The sequence below is a fragment of the Chanodichthys erythropterus genome, chromosome 2, assembly GCF_024489055.1.
Source record: "Chanodichthys erythropterus isolate Z2021 chromosome 2, ASM2448905v1, whole genome shotgun sequence".
Classification (NCBI taxonomy): domain Eukaryota; kingdom Metazoa; phylum Chordata; class Actinopteri; order Cypriniformes; family Xenocyprididae; genus Chanodichthys; species Chanodichthys erythropterus.
Window position 1 is genome coordinate 8,456,539 of NC_090222.1, and position 20,857 is coordinate 8,477,395.

Genomic DNA, 20,857 nt, shown 5'->3' on the forward strand with positions numbered 1-20,857 from the left:
ACCATTACTGCGCCAAGTCAAAGTGCTCCCGAGCACTTGCTGTGGTATTCCGCCATACAATATAGTTATCCATTTTACACGCTTAGAAAAGCGCAACGTTTTGTTTTGTGTCACCGTCCTAGGTCGAGTTACACTACTCGAGTAACTGTATTTAAACAGGGAAAACGTTGAGGTGTTTGGTAGCTTCTCTGCTTGGCCCCTATTGAATGAACTGGGCTAAGCTAAGTGCTAACAAAGTTTCGCCGCAAGACAGAGCGATTTAGTGCACGCACTGAGGTGAGAGAGGTATGTATCAACTCGTCTTAGTTAAGGGAATAACATAGTTTAATATGAAAAAAAGGTGGAGTATCCCTTTAACAACTTGGAGCTCAACACGTTTAAGACAGTGGAAATGACCGTGGACTTCAGGAGAAACCCTCCTGCTCTCCCCCCACTCACCATCATGAACAGCACTGTGACTGCAGTGGAGTCATTCAGGTTCCTGGGCACCACCATTTCCCAGGACCTGAAGTGGGACAAACACATCGAGTCCATTGTGAAAAAGGCCCAGCAGAGGTTGTACTTCCTTCACCAGCTGAGGAAGTTCAACCTACCACAGGAGCTGCTGAAACAGTTCTACTCTGCCATCATCGAATCCATCCTTTGCACTTCAATTACCATCTGGTTCAGCTCAGCTACCAAATCTGACCTCAGAAGACTACAGAGGGTAGTCCGGTCTGCTGAGCGAATCATTGGTACAACCCTCCCCACTCTCCAAGAACTGTACTTAGCTAGAGTGAGAAAAAGGGCAAAGATCATCACTCTGGACCCCTCACATCCAGCACACTCCCTCTTTGAACTGTTGCCATCCGGTCGACGCTACAGAGTCCTGAGCACCAGAACGACCAGACAAAGGAACAGTTTCTTCCTTCAAGCAATCCATCTCATGAACACTTGACAAACACGGAACGCACAACACTATCACAAATTATTTACTTAAAACACTTATTTATATCTCAATTTGCACAAATAACTGTACATACAATCGTCTATAATATATATATATATATATATATATATATATATATATATATATATATATATATATATATATATATATATATTTATATATATTTTTTTTTTTTTTTTTTTTTTTTTTTTTTGCACTTTGTCCATCTTGTAAATTTGTATATTATTATTTTATTCTTTTTTAGGGCTGTCAAAATGCGTTAATTTCGATTAATTAATCTGAGAAAAAAATAACATGTTGAAAAATAACACAGATTAATCCATTCCATATTTACCTTTTAACCTGGAGCCGTTCTAGCCACCATTCGACTGTAAAATGAAGGAGGGAGATGACTGCTGCGCTGACGGACAGAACGAGCAGAGAGTTCCTCTCTCGTGCGTGCGAGAAAGTAAGCACTGTCTTTGCACTCTCTCTACCTCACACATAATATCTAAATCAACTGACACAATGCTAAAAGTTCGTAAGACTGAATCCATGTTTTGAATAGTGCTCAAAAGAACATCACCTCATCTTCTCTGACAGGCGCCCTGCACGTGCAGCTGACATAAACCACACTTTCAGTAAACAAAAAGAAAATCCTATCCAGTGGTGAAGTGTTTTCTGTGTTGACAAATCTTTTGCGATGTCCTAATAGTCGCGATTCGCACAGAACGCGTCAACGTCCGCTAATGTCCAATTCGCGACCTAATGACTCATTTGAACAGATTCATTTGAATGAATCATGACAACAAACGATCGGTCCACACGGTCTATAATGAATCATTTACTCGAACAACTCTGAAATGAGAACATAAATGTGCTTACCCCATTTAGCAAGAGTGGTAAGTAAAATTAGCCTTAATAATCCACAATATTTTCAGGTTATTTAAATGACTATGTGTAGTACATTAGGCCTACCTATAAAATCAGTTAGTTTAGACTGGAGTGAGGTGAAACCAGAACAAAGCAAGTTGTTGTTAGCTAGGTGCATTCAATTGTATATGGTAGAAAATTATATTATTAGTTAATATAACCTTTAAATGCTACTTTTTAATATTTTTCAGGTTTAGCAAAAAAGCATCTTCTCTTACAAAGCTATAAAATCTTTTTTTTTTTTTTGCAAAGATGGCAAGAAAGAACTACAGTGAGAGTGACGGGTACTTTATTGTCAGTATCGGGCTCGCAGATCACGTGGGTAGGGCACTTTTTACTGTTTGTGTGGATGACCATGTCTGTCACCACTGAAGACCATTTTTGACCCAGGAAAAACCCTGCATTGATTCATTTAAATTGAAATATTTAATACTTCCACAGCAAAAATGATGTATGCGATAAATTTAGATTAATTAGATATTTTTTTTTAAATCGATTGACAGCCCTATTCTTTTTATTATGTGTCTTGTCTTGTCGCTGTCACTCTGTTGCACTGTGGAGCTTCTGTCACTAAAACAAATTCCTAGTATGTGTAAACAACATACCTGGCAATAAAGCTCTTTCTGATTCTGATTCCGATTCTGATTCTGAATGCATTATGTCCAGTACGGGCACTTCGTGTGTACATGGAGAGAACAGCAGGTTTCAGAAGGAATGACCAACTGTTTGTGTCTTGGGCTACTCCTCATAAAAGCGAAGCCTTTGTCGCGTCAGCGGCTGTCCCCTGGATTGTAGATGCTATATCTTTAGCATATAAATGTAGAGGATCTCAACCTCCTGAAGGCTTAAGAGCCCACTCCACTAGGGGCATGGCCACATCATGGGCCTTACTTAGTGGAGTTTTGGTTTAGGATATCTGTGCGGTGGCAAGTTGGGCTACGCCACACACTTTTGTGCAGTTCTACAGACTAAATGTATCAGAGCCATCTAAAGCACATGCAGTGCTAGGAGCCAGCGGGTTGGGACCTACATAATCGTTATGTATAGCATATGTTGTGCAATCCGTGAGTGGTCTATATCTCCCATAGTGAAGCACTGAGCAAAGTTGGAAAAAGAACAATGGGTTACTTTATGTAATCTCGGGTTCTTTGATAAAAGAGTGAGGTATTTCACCAACACTTCCCTCCTTGCACAGGAACGGGAAGAAATCTCTCTATAATGATCTCGACAGGGGTCGACCTGGGTGATATAGATGGGGCGGAGCCTGATCTTAGATCGACCTGTCTGTCAAGGACAGACGTGGTGTCATAGGAGCATCCGTAGTTGGTCACGCCCAAAGCGATATCCCATAGTGAAACACCTCACTCTGTTATCAAAGAACCCGGGATTACGTTAAGTAACCCATCGTTTTTCCATGCTTTTGGTCTCTTTTGAAAGGTATGTGTACTTCGGGCGGTACAGTGGAACGCTAACAGGTTAAGGCCCGTTCACACCAGAACGATAACTATAACGATAACTATTTTAGCGTTCACACCAACACATGATAAGGTTCTATTTATTATATGCACGTGCTGCAGTTTTGTTTTCTCAAGCTCTTTATAGCAGGATGTATTCTGATCATTTATCAGCTAGAAAAAACATTCTGAAGGTGATTCCAATGATATTGTTACTCTGTGTAGTTAGGGGCCAAGCACCGAAGGTGCTTAGGCACCTATTGTTATTGTTGGCGTTCCGTACGCTTATTATTATTCTTCTTCTTCTTCTTCCGCTCTTGAAGTCTATGGCAGCCCATAGAACCGCTTGCGGGAAAGTTGTGAAATTTGGCACACAGTCAGAGGACAGTCTGACCTTTGTCCATAGCAAATTTGGAGTCTCTAACTCAATCCCTCTAGCGCCACCAGCTGTCCAAATTTGCACTTATATGTTAATAACTTTTGAACCATAAGGGCTAGAAACACAATTCTTTTTTCCTCTTATTCCTTGCCTCAAGACGAATCGAACGCACCATATGACGTCATTTTCCGTCATGAAAATTTTTCCGCCATTTTGAATTTTCTGAAAAACTTACTTTTTCGAACTCCTCCTAGGCCGTTACTCCGATTTTCATGAAAATTGAATCAGATCATCTTCAGACCATGCTGACAAAAAGTTATGGAATTCAAGTTGATTCCTCAAACCGTTTTCGAAAAACTAACGAACGAATTGTACGTAGTGCTTGCGAAAACAGAAGTAAGGCTGTATCTCCGCAACGCTTTATTGTATTCAGACCAAACTTGGTACATGTCATCACAAGCATGACCTGAGGTACCATGCAGTGTTTCGGCGCAGCGCCACCTACTGGTGCGGAGATATGAAAAATGGGTATTTTTGCTTATAACTTCTGATGGGTTTGTCCAAAAATCATAAATTTGGTCTCGTTGGATTCGGGGAATCATGCCGAGTCGAATTATATCCAATTTTCCCAATTCGGCCATTTTGGCCGTCGGCCATTTTGAATTTTGTGCTAAAATGCTGTATTTTACGAACGTATTAACGTATCTTTACAAAACTTGGTATGGGTCATCAGCACAATGCCCTGAAGGAGCCTGAGAAGTTTCGGCACAGCGCCGCCTTGTGGTCAAAAGTTATAACAAAATTTACAAAAATGCTAATAACTTTTGACTGTATTCACCAATTGTAATGAAACTGGTCTCAGTAGATTCCTTGGGTCATGCTGAGAACAAAGATATCAAATTTGCCATAGTCAGCTAAACTTCCTGTCCGCCATATTGTTTTTCTTTAAAAACCTACTTTTTCGAATTCCTCCTAGACCGTTGCTCCGATTTTCACCAAAATTGAACCGTGTCATCGTCAGACCATGCCGACAAAAAGTTATGGGTTTCAAGTCGATATGTCAAACCGTTTTCGTATACCAGAGCAAAGAATTTGAGGCATGATGCAAAAACGACTCTTGAAGCTGTATCTCTTCAGTGCTTTGACATATTCAGACCAAACTTGGTATGTGTCTTCACAAGCATGACCTGAGGCAGCATACTCTGTTTCGGCGCAGCGCCACCTACTGGAGTGGAGATATTAAAAATGCCATTTTTGCTTATAACTTCTGATGGGTTTGACCAAAATTCATAAATTTGGTATGGGTCATCAGGACAATGCACTGAAGGAGCCTGAGAAGTTTCGGACCAGCGCCAGCTTGTGGTCAAAAGATATAACAAAATTGACAAAAATGCTAATAACTTTTTTTCTAATTGCTCACTACTGCTGGTCTGATGCTCCCAGCCATGTTGGCTTGCTTCTTGTGCCATTTTTGTGCTTGGCCCCGTAATTGCTGCTTGCAGCTATATTTATCATTATAGTTGTGGTATGGACTCTACTATTTTAAATTTAGAATAATTTTGTAAAAAATGTGTCCGTGGAGCATGTTGATGTGAACATCAGATATGTCTGTCGCTGCTGTCTGTGTTCAATCCTCATGATAACTGACTGACAACAGATTTAAATCAAGCTCCTCTGCATGATGATCCTCTAATCTCTAACATTAGAATGTCACATTGGTAAACGGTGGCAGATTAATCACTGCTTTTAACCATATTCAACTCATTTTAGGGGGATTATGAGGTAATTAAGAAGCTCACTGACAAAGGAAGAAATATTAGACAGGTAATTGGTTCTTTTCAGGAAATAAAGCAAGGAAATTTGACAAATGACTGATGTGTACAGCTGTCTGACCATTATACAATAGATGAGTTTGTCATGAGGATGAAGGATGGTGATGGTCTACAGTATACTATACAGATAAATTGACTGTTGACCGGTGCAAATAAACAACTGCATGGACATGATTTCAGATTAAATCATTTATGTAAAATGTCATTTCAAGACAACAAAAATGTCAAAGCAAGACATTAAATGTATACACTTCCGTTCAGTTTAAATAAACCAGATGACTGAGACAACACTCAAATATAGTTTAGTGTCACAATACAAGAATATTGCAATGAAGAATACCATGACTGACCAATCAGGATCAAGTATACCAGAGAGACTGGAAGAGACCATCAATCAAATCCTATTCAGCTGATTGCTCCACACAGAACTGTCACCTGCAGAATTCTTCAGAAACTCATTTTGCACATTTTCACTTAAATTTTTACCCCAACACTGCAAAAGTATACGTTCCACACCAGCTGTTTATTCATCTTTTTGTTTCTGTTGTTTATCACTCCAGTAAGTGCCAAATGGAGTGAGAACAAAGATGTTGGCAGATCTTTCCCTCTTCTGCTGAGGTCATTTCTGCATGGAGGCCGTGAGATTATAGAAGCTGATCTACAGTATTAAAGGGCATTAATATCCATTGTGCACAGCATCCTGCGGTTAAATGGCCAACCTGAGGCCCCTGCATGCTTTTCTCTAGCCACCGGGGCCATTAATTCAACTGTACTGGGGGCTGAAACATAGACTGCAGAGCCCAGGCCTCCACTGGCTGCAGTTACATTGCATGAAAAACACTGAAACTGAAATCAATTTTGCCCTAATGGGCGCACAATTTCAGCCCCTATCTGGGCAGCGCCTGCTGAACCAATGTGTCCGAGATCAGCTAGGTAAATGCACTTTAGGCCCCAGGCACAGCAGAACGGCCTCTGAACGCTACGCACTTGAGCACCACGTCAAAGAGGGAGAAGAAAAGTAATTTTATTGAGTGGATTCTTTCATGTGCTGGCAGAGATGTTTTGGTAGCGGCAGGAAGTCGGTCTGTTAAGCATTACTGACACCCTCGGCTGCTGTCGCATGCTTTAAATCCAGCCCTAGTCAGAAGAACTTCAAAATCAGATTAGTGATTCCCCGCTGTTATTATTTTTAAAGCAAACTACTTGAAATCAACAAGGGACTAACCGCTTTGGATGTGGATGCCTGTTGTCTAGAAAAAACAAAGATGTACTGAGGCAACTTCATCAAATGCTTCCAGACCTCCGCTCAGCAATACTTGGGATCACAATTCAATATATTCATGGTAGACTTGCCACAACATTATAATATTCACACCGGTGAATATTAATCGGCATAAAAATCGGTTAGCTCTGGACTGACGCAAGGTGTTGTTTTGAATTTTAGATTTTATTTTGCTAAAATTAAAATAAGCCTAAAGAAAAGTAAACAAAATTATTAATTTACACACTTGAAAGTATTAGTTGGACTAGTCAAACAGAAACAAAGGACAACAGGAATTGTTCATTACCACAGGAACCGCAGGTATCGTCCCTCATAACCAGCATAAATATAGGTATATAGGTATACCCGGTAAAGCCTATTACTGTATAGTGTGGCAGCCTAATGCATAAATTTGAATCTAGATAGCTGTAGTGTTCCCAACATACCTCACCTTCACTTTACAAAGTGTGGATTTTGCATTATGCCACTTTCATAAGCAGCAACATGATCAACACATTTCTTTATCACCAATGTTAAGAAATTAGGGTGAGCAACGTCACACTTCTGATATCAACACTCCACTGTCAAAGTATTTGTTTTTCCTGCTCCTCCATATGGAAAAAAATAAAAAATAAAAATTATATATATTATATATATATATATAAAATAAAAAACAAAGAATGGTGATTCATATTTTCTCCCGACTTCTATGAACTGGGTATCATCCACTAACAATTTTGAAGAATTTATTAATCTTGGTTTATGTTAATATACAAATATATAATCTTAATATAGAAATATTGTTCATTTTTATCTCATGTTTATTTGTAACACATTAACGTTAAATTAAGCAACAAACAAATAAAACGTATCAAAAACATCATATAGTGTTTCTGCAGGTACAATTTGGCATGGTGCTCAAAAGAAACAGTCAATTAAATAAAATAAAATAAATAAAATATTATTATTAAATAAGTCAAATAAAGTACTGAGCTACCAAGTTCTTGACGCAGATGGGCATGTGGAAAAATTCCATGGCATAGTTGACCAGCTGATGCGGGACTGATCCGTACGCATTGGCAAGATCGAGCCAGATGACATGTAGGTCGGTTCTTTCCCGCTTGGCCTTCTGGATTTGGTCCCAGATCATAGTGGAGTGCTCTACACATCCTGGGAAACCTGGAACTCCTGCCTTCTGGCAGTTGGTGTCAACGTAGCCGTTCTCGATCAGATAGTTGGTCATTCTCCTTGCTAGCACTGAGAAGAAGATCTTTCCTTCTACATTCAGTAGTGCAATGTTTCGGAATTGGCTAATGTCTTTGGAGTTCGCTTCCTTAGGGATAAAGACTGCTACCGCTCTTTGCCACTCCGATGGAATGATTTGCTTTTTCCAGGCAGTTCTCATCAGATACCATAGCAGCTCTAGTACCTTGGGGCAGTTCTTATAGAGCTTGTAGGGGACCCCATTGGGCCCAGGTGCAGAAGAGGACCTTGCCTTTTCCACGACTTGCCTGACTTCGCTGAGCTTGGGGGGCATGATGTTAAACTCAACTGTCGGCTTTGCCGGCTGGGGTACGTATCCTGGGGTTCCTAAAGGGACGCTCCTTTGTGGATCACTGTACTGCTCTTTGGCATGCTGTTCCAATTCCTCCCTGGTAATTTCTAGCTTGCCGCTCTTCTTTTCCTCCAGTAACTGTCTGGCATGCTTGAAAGGATCCTTGAAGAAATTGCCACGCTCTTTCTGCTTCCGCTGGCTGCGCTTGCGGATGCGTTCTGCTCTGCGAAGCCCGGCTAGCCTTTTCCGGACCTCCTCCCACAGGACTTTCAGACCCTCTCTCTCTGCGTGGGTTGCCTTCCTCCAGTTCTTCCGGAGTTGCCGACGCCTTTGCACAAGTTGGAGGATTTCCCTTTCCCTCCTTCCATTCTCTCTCCTGGCTGTCCTCTGTTTGGTGACAATTTCGCCAAACCTGCCTTTACAGGTCTGGTATATTATGTCTCCAATCAGGTTAAGCTTAGTCTCGGCCCCTCCGCGCAGTGATTCCTCTAGGGTCTTAACCAGGTCCAAAACCAAGTTGCGCCATGCCTCTGCTTCATTTGACTTCGGCCACTTCAGCTTACTCCTTCTGATTGGTTCTTTGGTCTCTTTATTAGGCTCTGTTCTGTCTGTTTTCTCCTCATTTGCTGGAGTTCTGGTATTCTCGTTATCCATATTCATTGCCGTCGTCACCGTGTGGTCTGTCCTGTTGGGCCCATCTTTCGTCCCACCTCTCGGAGGGCCCGCGGGTTGTTTCTCATTATGTTCCTTTGTAGTTAACGTTTGGTTGTCTCTCTCTCAAAAGACTAGTGGGTTAGTTAACTAGCCACACACTCCCGATGCGGTCTTTCCCTGCTGCCATCCAGTCTTTCCTGGCTGTCCTCCAGTCTTCCCTGGACTCCAACTGCCCTATTCACAGTAGTCACTGGGTTCACCAGAACTTCAGTAAATGCACAGGACGATGTTACCACCTGCTGGGCATTGCTGCCTGTCACACCTCCTCCAGTGCCCATGGGTCAGCTGCAGGGTCATCAGCCAGAAACCACCATTCACCAACGTTTCGCTCCTTTAATTCTGGAACATCTCCTGGTGGCGGAGCAGTGACAGGGACGTCTCCCTGTCACCCCCTGCAGCTGATCACTGTTCTCCCTGCGGCTGTTGTCTGGGGTTAGGTGTTCTTCCCCCAACACCTATCATTCCTCCTCAGCCAGAGCCAAAAGCTACCTTTCTCTGCCTCCTCTGCCAGATCCTTTGTTGCCCTCCTTAGCCTCCTTCCAGTCACTCCTGCTTCCCTCATGGTTGACAACCCAAGGAAACCTCGGCATCCGACCTCCACTGGGTAGATGTTCGTCTTCCAGTCAGCCTCCCGGCACTCAGCAGCAAGTTCTGAGTACCTGGCCTTCTTCCGCTCGAAGGCGGCCTCGATTCCCTCCTCCATTGGTACAGTAAGCTCAATGAGGTGTATCGACCTTGTCTTGGTTGACCACACCACTATGTCTGGCCGGAGAGATGTGGTGGTTATCTCCGTTGGGAACCGGAGCTGCCTATCCAGATCGACCCTCATATTCCATTCCTGGTTGGGGGAGAAGGGCCTTGCTATTTCTCTTGATCTGGTGCTTCTCCTTACCCCTCCTTCCGACACAAAGATGGTGGGGTCCTCTGCTGGTGGTGGTTGTTTGCTACCCTGTCGGCACTCCTCCAGTACTTCGGCTAGCTTTCTCAGGACCTGATCGTGGTGCCATCTGTAGCGTCCCTGTGAGAGAGCGATCTTACAGCCAGACAAAATGATAGTTTATGATAGTTCAGTGATATTAACAGACCAAACTCACTATACATCATACTTATAAAGTATACTATGTAGGTCTACAAAAAAAAATCAGATGAGTCCAGAATGATCCCAATGCGTTTAATAACTCATTAAGCCTTCTCCTCCCATATAAACACTTAATATGGCTTAATGTACTAAGAAAGAGAGTGATATTAACAGACCAAACAATAAACATCATACTAATAAAGTAAAGTTGAGCCCATAATGTGAACATAGTGTTTAAATTCACGAGCGTTTTTGTCACATAGAAAACTGTTAAGAACCGTAGCTTAATGTAGCCTTATAGTGATATTAAAAAAAAAAAAAAAAAAATTCGGCACAAACCAATTTTGTGCTTTATTAGCAGAGGTGTGGACTCGAGTCAGATTCGAGTCATGAATTTGATGACTTCAGACTCGACTCGACAAAATGTACAAAGACTTCCAACTCGATTTGGACTTTAACATCAATGACTCGTGACTTCACTTGGACTTGCGCCTTTTGACTCGAGAAGACTTGCTACTTCCCATGAAAACCTGGAAAAAAAAATAAAAAATGTTCACACGGCCGCGCCACTCTCAGTGTATCTGCATTTGTGAAAAAAAAAAACACCATGCATGCAGAGCACGCGCGCTGCCTGCACGACATCCAATCACTGTAGTCCCAGGTTGGTTTGATTTGACAGCATCTAAGCAGGCACATTGCAAGACAACCACTGAAGCGCAACAAGCAACAATGCGCCAGTTGGCAAAATTATACCAAAGATAGTTTCGTTTGGCTATTGTAACGTAGTTCGTAAATGTGGGAAGGAGGCGGCGGGAACTGGCGAATGTTCAACAAAAGTTTAATAACAAAATAAACAAATACAAAACGAAAGTAATGTCGGCAGACCCTCGTGGACATCTGCCGGCCACACAAACATAATAAAACATAAAATAAAGTCCAGGCCTGGTCCTCTCTCGTCCTTCACTGACGTTGCTCCTCCTTTTATGCCTCCGGAGCTCCTCCGTGAAAGACTCGAGGCCGGCGCGCCGTGATGCTCATTATCACTCGCGTCAACGCCCTCGCGCCGTTCCCTCACGGCTCTCGCCTGCCCTGCTAATTATGAGGTAGTCGACAAAAAACGAGTTGCAATTTGACAAAAACAGGCCTTCCAGTTTTACTCTTTCAATTATTTAGTTTCAGAATTGCTGGTTTGCTGCCTCATTGAGGTAGTTTATGTAATTTTGGTTAATCACAACTAAGCTGAACTGTATGGAAGCGTATGTGTAGCAATATTCAATTTGAAATGTAATATGCAAAATGGCAATGCATTTCTGTATTTAAATTTGAATTTCCCCATACATTTGTGCAATGTGTGGTGCAAAATGAAAATGAAAATTAAATTATATAATTTACATTTGCCATTTCATACACTAGTTTTAATATGTAAATTGAATAATAATTTTAACGCTTTATAAGTTGCAAAATTAAAATTAAAATGTATTACAGAAATTATTAACATGTTCCAGCAAAAACTGTAGCAAAATTGTAATTTAAATGTTTTTTTTTTTAAATTGCATTTACACTCACAGTCACAGGTAAGACACTTGTGATTTCCATTAAGTGTCCCGCAATGAATGTAGCAAAATTCAATGTGCAATTTGAAAATGCATTCTGAGCCGATCATGTGCCCTTATTTTTGGTTTAATTTGGTTTACTTTAGTTATTTGATTCATTCAATTATTTTGTTTTGCTGTACTTTTCATGCCAACTTGCCATGGCCCCCCTAGCACCCCTATTTTTTTGTGAAAATTAAAATTTTGTTTTTTTACTGTATTTGATTAATGTCATTGTATAAAAAGAGGTTTAAATAAATACACATCTTACAGACATACATGATTTGTATAAATTTTATGTCTGTGGTAAGAGGACTTGAAATTACTCGAAACTAAAATGGTAGGACTTTGGACTCGACTTGAGACTTGTTGGCTTTGACTTTTGACTCGACTTGGGACTTGCCTCATCTTTGACTCGACTTGGGACTCGAGGGCAAAGACTTGAGACTTACTTGTGACTTGCATAACAATGACTTTGTCCCACCTCTGTTTATTAGTATAGCGTTTACTAAGTTTGGTATTTTAATGGCACTGTCTTTTTCTTTATGGGAGGAAAACACGTGTAATTAAATGTGTTGCGTTCATATTCTGGGCTCATCTGGTTTTCTTTCCGTATTATTTTGGTGTCAGTGCGGCACAGTGCAAGAGTTCAGACCCTTTAAGCAATTAAAAGCAAATTTTTAAGTTTAAGTTATTAGCAAGCAGCATTATTTAGAAAAACTGCTTGACACCACTAACCATGACTCGGTAGACGAAAATATTATTATTTTTACAATAATAAGCATCAGAACTGTATTAAAAGTGTAGTGCAAGTATGACTGAGCTCTCGCAGTTTATAGGTTTGTATTTCAGCCGCAGCAGAATTTTTCATATGCTTCTAACGATTTAAAGGGTCTTGCATTGTGTAGGCACTGATACCATATAAATCAGGTAATTGACGATGTCAGGTTTGACAGGTAGTGGTGCTTCTGGGTCTTTCGTAGATCGCAGGGGTCGATGGTGTTAATGTCAAGCATTTTCTCTAAATTACGCTGCTTTGGCAGTGTTATGTAGTCTCTCCCGGTAGATCCCTTTCCTTTCACTTTCTCCTCCTCCATTTCTTCCCATAAAACTGCACTGTATCGCAAAATTTATTTATTAAATTAATCTGCTCTCTCTCTGTTGCGCTTTATCTCGGGTTCACTGAAGAAGTTACCATAGCAATGGATAGCGTATCCTGCTAATATGGCGGCGCCTTCCCGAAATGCAACGCGGAGTGAAAACATTGTGACGTAACTCCTCATTCTCTATTGCAGGCTGATCCTTCAGATTCTTACAACCATATAAAACATTTTATATAAAGGCCATGAAGTAGACTTTTTAATAATTCATCAACTTGAGTTCATTAGCAATCGCTTGTCATAAAGCTGCGCTTTTCGTTGATTGAGAATCACTTTGAAGCAAAAAAACTCTAGTCTACAACCTCCAATACCCAGAAGTCTTGTGAACACAGATTTAATATATAATTTTTTGGCCTTATTTCAGTGACTTAAGTTTTTTTTGTTTTTTTAATAACCACGCATAAATGTTATTCCTTCAAAAACACAAACATGTACATACATGTATACATGTTCCTCACATATTATTGTAGCCTAGTTTATGCTGAATAAAGTGTAATGACACTTTTTCCATTAATATGTTTATGAACAACTGAAAAAAGCACAAATGTCAGGGCATGTCAAAACTTCTCCATGGCCCCAAAAATCCTCAGACCCCAGAGGGTTAATAGCAGAGGAGAACGGTAGCAGATTGAGTCGCAGTTATAATTCAACAAAGAAAAAAATCTCTCATCAGGATGAAATGCATCTCTCCAGATGCACGCACATTTGAAATGGAGTTCCCACGTTTCTCACCTCTGTCTTTATACCAAAGAAATTTTTTTTTTTAGGTTTGCTTATTTGCTTATCCATGTTTTATTAAAACATGACAAGTTAGGCTCAGGCTATTCATTATGAATTGTCTCCATCATAAACATGAATCTGGTAATCCCACATGCTATGTCAAGCAGCAGACCATAAATAATGTAATTAAATTCAATAAACACGCCTGCTTCTGTAAGCCAGTGGCTTAGAACTAACAACTGGGTAAGTTAATGGCCAAAAGCTCCATAGCTCTATTCTCTAGAAAATATAACACACTGATTAGTTCTCCACACATACATCCTGGTCACATCCTGAGAGACTAAACAGCCCAGGCATAATATGCAAAACGGCTGTCCATTTGCATAAGGTAATTTTTCCGGTAAGAAGGGTGCAGTCAAGAGCAAACAATCATCGCCCACACGTGTTGACAGATTACAGCTTTAACTAATGCAAATGTGGGCTGAAAACTTGAGAAAACATGGTCACTTCCTGGACTGCACTACTAATTCATCACTTCAGCACAGAGAATAGGTGGACAGAAAGAAATGATCATTGGCTTGATGAATTGAACTTCAACACGTTAGAACACATCAGATAAAATGGTGAAAGGATCTCAGATAAAATTATCTCAGATAAAATGGTGATCTCTAGCAGGTGTGTTTACCCCAATGATGCTCAGGTCTTTTAGGTAGTCCATCCTGGGCTGTGCCTGCGGCACACATCCTGCTACAACCACCTTCTTATTCTGCTCCTGAGCTTTCCTGAAGTAAAACACAAAAACAAACATCACAATCAACATTAGTTTGATTACATGCACATATTACTCCAGGGCTGTGTCCAAAATGCCCCCTATATCCTTAAATAGGGCACTATTTGAGGGGACAACCATTTGTAGTGGTGTCCGAAACCATATTGGACGTTATCGAGCGCACTCATTCAATCCTATAATGCACCACAATAGGGGTGCCCCTGAATAGTAGATGATTCAAAGATAGGAGCCTGATTCGACTACCAATCTCACAGTCGAATCTCCGCAAAGGTGTTATGAGACGAGATATGGGGGTCCTCAATATCTGATTTTACATAGACGTACCGGATAATGCTTTAAATAAAAATGTGAAAAGAAAGAAGATTTTAATAAATATTTTTAATGTGCGTGAATAAATCCAACCACCCCTTTGAGTTAAGTTTCACTTCAATGATTCGTGACCGATAGAGGGCATCTTGGCAGCAGGGATTAAATCTTTAACAATGTCTGGGATAAGAGAATCCAAAGTGTAGCCTAGAACTGGATGCACTTTGAAATGGTAAAAGATTATCCAAAAAAATGGAAAATGCAAGTTGTGCCAACAGCTCATGTCCTACCACTCGACAACGACAAACACTGTGGCACACTTCTGCCAGCCAACGTTAACAAGCTGACTAGCGTTCTATTTGAAAAGACTCAAACGGACACAGGCAGACCGCGTGAAAGACAGTTAAGATACAAGTGATTTCAAAACATTTCAGCTGGTTCTAATTTGATTTTTGGATGCTGTGACTGTTTAGCTAAGAAGACTGCCACTCCAGTTTAGTTTTTTTTTGTCTCTGCAGTTAAAAAGACAAAGCTGACAATCCTGGCTATACTTTCATTATTTTAATAATTTATTTCATTTTAATTTGTTTACTGATCACTCTGGGTATCTTATTTAACTATTTGTGGCTTGTGTTGTGAATATAGCTATGTTCCCCTGCACTTTAGGCATTTTGCACTCGTGACTTGATTGACTTTTTTATTATTATTATGTCTATTTATTAGTAAAGTATATTCTCTTCTAATTCAATTTTGTAAATTAATTTTTGATTGTTTTTTTTTTTTTTTTGTTTATTGATCCAAAAGGTTTTTATTCATTTTCTTCTACTATATTTCTGTGGTGTTCTGTACATTGTGGCTGTAAATCATTTTCAGTTTCGTCTATCACTTGACAGGCAGTTTGGTCGCTTTATTAGAAAGTTGTTTCTTTGTGCTGTGTTTGAAAGAAAATAAAAGTTGTCTTAAGGTGCGGGTATAGGCCTTACTTCATTTTCCGCGTCCCTCTCCATCTCGTGCACAGTGCACCAGCCTTTTAAAGTAGCCTATACTCCTTTGGCCTTGAGTTCGGAAAGAGTTTGTGCACATTATCTAGTGGACTGCTGTTTTTCATGTTCATTCATGTTTCTCAAAAAAACATGAATGAACATGAAAAGGAATGTTGTTTCAAACACAGAAACACATCAGTACACACCATTTTTCAAGTTCAAGTCCACCGAGGTTAATCTAACTCCTGACTGCTTTGTCGGACAAAATGGCAGATTCGGCATTATGATTGGTTAGATTGCTTGTCAATCAAACTCCCGGCAAAGGGTCAATTGGATTGAGATCTGGGGATTTTGAAGGCTAAATCAACACCTTAAACCCGTTGTTGTGCTCCTAAAACCATTCCTGAACAATTTTTGCTTGGAAGGTGTCAAAGTAATATCCACAAGGATTGCAGGACCCAAGGTTTCCCAGCAGAACACTGCCCAAAGTATCACACTGCCTCCGCTGGCTTGCCTTCTTCCCATAGTGCATCATGGTGCCATGTGTTCTCCAGGTAAGCGATGCACAGCACCTGGCTATCCATGTGATGTAAAAGAAAACATGATTCATCAGACCAGGCCACCTTCTTCCATTGCTCCGTGGTCCAGTTCTGATGCTCACGTGAACAGGGGTCAGCATGGGCACCCTGACCGGTCTGCGGGTATGAACCCCATGCGCAAACTGCAATGCAATGTGTATTCTGACACCTTTCTATCAGAACTAGCGTTAACTTCTTGAGCAATCTAAGTTACAGTAGCTCGTCTGTTGGATCTGACCACACGGGCCAGCCTTCGCTCCCCATGTGCATCAATGAGCCTTGGTCGCCCATGACCCTGTTGCTGGTTCACAACTGTTCCTTCCTTGGACCACTTTGTCCCTTGTCAAACTCGCTTATTTTTCCTGCTTCTACCACATCAACTTTGAGGACAAAATCTTCACTTGCTGCCTAATATATCCCACCCACTAACAGTGTTATTCACTTCACCTGTCAGTGGTCATAATGTTATGCCTGAGCGGTGTATACTACATAAAGTAGCAATACTGATTTTGTCTTTTCATCCACTGGAGACACAAACTACAGACGAATCGTCATCACGCAGAAATTGGGTAGTACAGCTCAAGAGCAGCCAACCCAAAACGCATCCATATCGGACAACAGCACAAGACAGTGAAGCTTACAGCAAGTTACACCTGTCAAACTGTACACAGTGAGAGAGTAGCAAGTGTAAAGACAGTGAGCAACCAGAAGTGAGCTCATGGGAAGTGACAGTGACGATGCGCCTCTGAGAAGTGCTGGTAGAGAGACAGGAAGCTCAGCTGGAGAGATGCACAAATAAATGTTTTGGGCTAAAGGCTCAGAAAATCAACAGAAATCCAGAGGTCATGATCAGAAGAAAGTATCTGTTTTGATGTCAGAGGTGGAGGTGTCTCACAAGAAACAACTGACCAAGCACATTTATGAAGACCAAAATCCTCAGTGTTTTGTGATGTGTTGATATTCAGCAGAAATGGCAGCTGCTATCAGAGGACTGTGGTGCACTTATAATATTTGTTTTTAGCATGTAAAAATGCATTCCAGTTTTTTCTTTCCCAGATATTCCAAACGAGCACCATTTAGTTCACACAACAACCAGGAACCAATATAATGTGGGTGCTACCTGTGCTAACTGTGAGCGTTTTCCTATGAAAACGCTCCGTTCTCGTTTGGCCCTCTTCTCGAGGGGAGAGGTGCCACCACCACTGCCTGGTGGTTCTGGCCACCTGAGGCTCAGCGGCGATTGTAATCATGGGACTCGCAGGTGGAGCTCGCTGAAGAATTTGAGAGGGGTGTCAATCTTTCTCAAGCTGAAGCGACTGACGAGGACGCGCTTCTGGCGGATGATGTCGATGTTTTATTTTTAACATCCTCGGACTCAGGAGTGAGTGCTCTCTTGGTCCAAAGCCCCGGAGAACAGAGGATGGCCGAGGCGGGAGAAGCAGGCGAGGCCGAGGCGGGAGAAGCAGGCGAGGCCGAGGCGGGAGAAGCAGGCGAGCCCGCGGCTCCCGCTCGGCCTCCCTGCGCTGCGTTTTCGGAGTTGCTGAAGGTTTTGGAACCTGCCATCCAAAGTGTTGAAGGTGACGTCACGTTTGAATGGCAGGGCTTACGCCACTGCAGGTAAGGCTGGTGCAGCATTGCACACGATGACGGTGCTTCTGGCGTACCAGGCTGATCTGCTTATGGATCTTGATCAGGGAGGCGAAGACGTGCACCCCGGCGTTTAGATCTTGCATCCCGCTCAGATCCAGCTCTGGGCCCAGACAGCCGGGAGATCCCGGGCCGTCTCGAGCCGAGGCTCAGAGGCAGGCCTAGAGGGAAAGTGTCGCCGCTCGTGCGCCGCCTCCTCCTCGGAATAAGTCGCAGATGCTAGAAGGAAGAATCAAGATTTGAGGGAGGTGATCGAGGAGTGGCGCCAGCAGCGCCAGTAATCGATCTCCGCTCTCGCGAGGGCTTTTTCTCGCCCTCGCTCTTCCTACGCCTCCCGGTAGCATTTGTGACATCTATATGCTGCGGGCTTTACAGTCGGGCTGATGTTGTGGTCCTATGATGGATATATTCCTGACGGCCCGCCGCCTGGCTTGATAGTGAAAGTGCTTTTGGGCTTTGGGACTTTGGTTTTTCCCCTCCGTGTGACGAATCGGGGAGGAATCTGCGTTCTACGAGCCGCAGGAGGTAAGCCAGGTCCATTTTTCATTCTCAATATAGACCTTGCTTTTCCTGTATAGCTTCCCGTGCATATAGTTGTCATCTGTTCATGTTTTTTAGGGGTTATTTGGGCAAATAACTATGTTAGGCTGACTGTTACAGGCAGGCCCTTTATGGCCGCTTTGTTGTTTAGCGTTGGTGTAGTTTCTCGGCTGATAATGTGTGTAGCTAGAACTAGCTTTCGCTATTGTCAGTTATGTGTTGGCCGGTTTTTCGGCCACCTAATGCTGTCGCTCGCGCTGCTTTCTCTGTGTGTTTGGGAATTTGTAGCCCGAGTGTAGCGTGGTCTACATACAGTCCTTAGCTAGCGGCTAGGCTAGAACTAGGTTAGGTGTATGTTTGTTTACATCTCCCTGTTATGACTATCCCCCTGCAGTTGTATAGTTCCTAGTTCTGGCCTCCTGAGGAAGTTGCTGGCCGTTTTTTTCCCATATTTCCCCTTCATATGCTGGAATGTGTATGCCTAGGCTCAGGTTGTGTAGCTAGTTCCATTAAAATTATCATTTTAGGTTATACTGGCCCTTCCTTTAAGCTAGGGCCCTGTCATGACCACGGGCTGGTGCCACATGGTTCTTTAAGTAGCAGGCCTTTCCAGGCCTCTCATAGCTTCCTGTTGGCCCAGCTATGCTGGTCGTGTGCGGGCATCATTCCATGATGAGTCATACGTTACTCTGTTGTTGCCAGATGTTTATGGAAGTCGTTGGCCCCCGTTGAGGCCTCCTTTCATGTCTTACCTAGCATGTTGGCACAGCTTGTATGGGTTTCAGTATGTCTCACCCCCCTTGGGTGTTGTATAAATGCACTAGCTATCGCCGCGCGCTTTTTAGGTTACAGGGCACTTTTAGGCCTTCCTTTGCTAGCATGTCGGAGTTTAGCTTGGTACTCCTCTCACTGAGAGTAAAAAAAAAAAAAAAAATCGTGTAAAGTGTGCGTTTATTCCCTTTAGCTCTAGTCGAGCTAAAATATTTTCTGTCTATCTAACAGGTTCTATTTTTGCTCCTAGAACTTTAGTGGCCGCTGGCTGATGTGTGTGACGGGTAGGCCATAAAGGCCTCCTGTGGAGCATGCTGACCTTTGACAAACAAAAAGGGATGGTTTCGCCGGCTGGCCGGGTCTCAGGTTGACTATTACCTCCTGTGTAGTCAGTCTGTTTAGCTTGAACCCTGATAACACTGCCACGAGCTAATGCCACGTGCCTACTGGGATTATAGGCCCACGGGGCCTTTCCTTAGCGCAAGATGGCGTATGTTGTACTCCTCTTGCTTAAAGAGTAGAAGGTACTTCACCGAGCGCACTGCTCGTTGGTTTGTGTTGGACAGGCTGTCTCGTGGGCACTTGCAGTTGTTATGTCTTGGTGTTTGCTCCACCTTGATACACAATAGGGTGTGGCCCTACAGGCCATCCTGGGCTATCGCCGTCTGCATTCAGTTCTAGTTCTCTGGTGAACTCTGGTTATGTTGTAGGCCCTTTTCCCGGCCTCCATGACTATGTGCCCGCCTTACAGTCTGTCTGTTAGGTTGAGCTTTGTACTTCCCCTCGGGGTTAACTGCGTAATTGTGCTTAGCTCCCTAAGCTGGTATGGTTGTAGACTTCTATGAAGTCTCCCGTTAGACCGGCCCCCAGGCTGGTTTGTGCTCCCCTGGGTCAGGGGTTTTTAGCGCACAGCCTCCTCAGCACCTTGTTAACGGCTGAGTAGATCCTTGGATGAGTGGTTGTACTCCCCTCATACGAGGGTCCAGAGCGTTAAACCGAGTTCCGCTCTTCAGGATGCCCATCTCTGCGTGTGGGTTTGAGTTGCTTACTGCCTTTTCGCAGTCGCTCTTTCCTGCTCTCCTCTCTGGAGTTTGCGCTTGGAGATTCTGTATATCAGACAAGGTTGGCTAGGCCAGATTTAGCTTTGCTGGATCTGGCTAGGCCTCCTTGGTGGCAGCGGGATGGATTTCCCCCCCCCGAGAGACTGGCCGAGGTTCCTTTGGTTCCTTGGCCACATTCCCTTAAAGGGACCACCCCCTCTCGGGCTGTTGGTTACAGATGCTCGAGCAGCCTTGGTAGGCTTTTAGGCTCAGCTTGGGCTGTTGGCCGTAGGGAATGCTGTCACTGACAGCCTTGGAGTTCTGCCCCCGGTTTTTCCCTGGAACTGCCGGATGTGTGTCCAGACATTTGGACTGGCATTCTCCTCTAGCATGGCGGCGTGGGTATATCGTTCCCCATAGCGCAGTCAGCGCAGAGTGGAGTTCCCTTTTGAAAGGAAACGTCTCAGGTTACGTATGTAACCATGGTTCCCTGAGAACAGGGAACGAGACTCTGTGCTTTCATGCCATGCTGCGGGATGCCTGCTAAAGTCGCTCAAAGACAAGAAGATGTCGGCTGTTTCCCCAGGCGCTCCCTT

At 42.8% G+C, this 20,857-nt stretch overlaps 1 protein-coding gene across 1 annotated transcript in view; it reads right to left on the reverse strand.

The window, feature by feature from the left end:
* cdkal1 (CDK5 regulatory subunit associated protein 1-like 1) overlaps window positions 1-20,857 on the reverse strand; it is a 472,612-nt gene that overhangs the window by 308,169 nt on the left and 143,586 nt on the right. Inside the window, exon 5 of the mRNA XM_067400691.1 lies at window positions 14,292-14,388. Coding sequence (XP_067256792.1) covers window positions 14,292-14,388 — 97 coding nt within the window. The remainder of the gene's footprint in view (window positions 1-14,291; window positions 14,389-20,857) is intronic.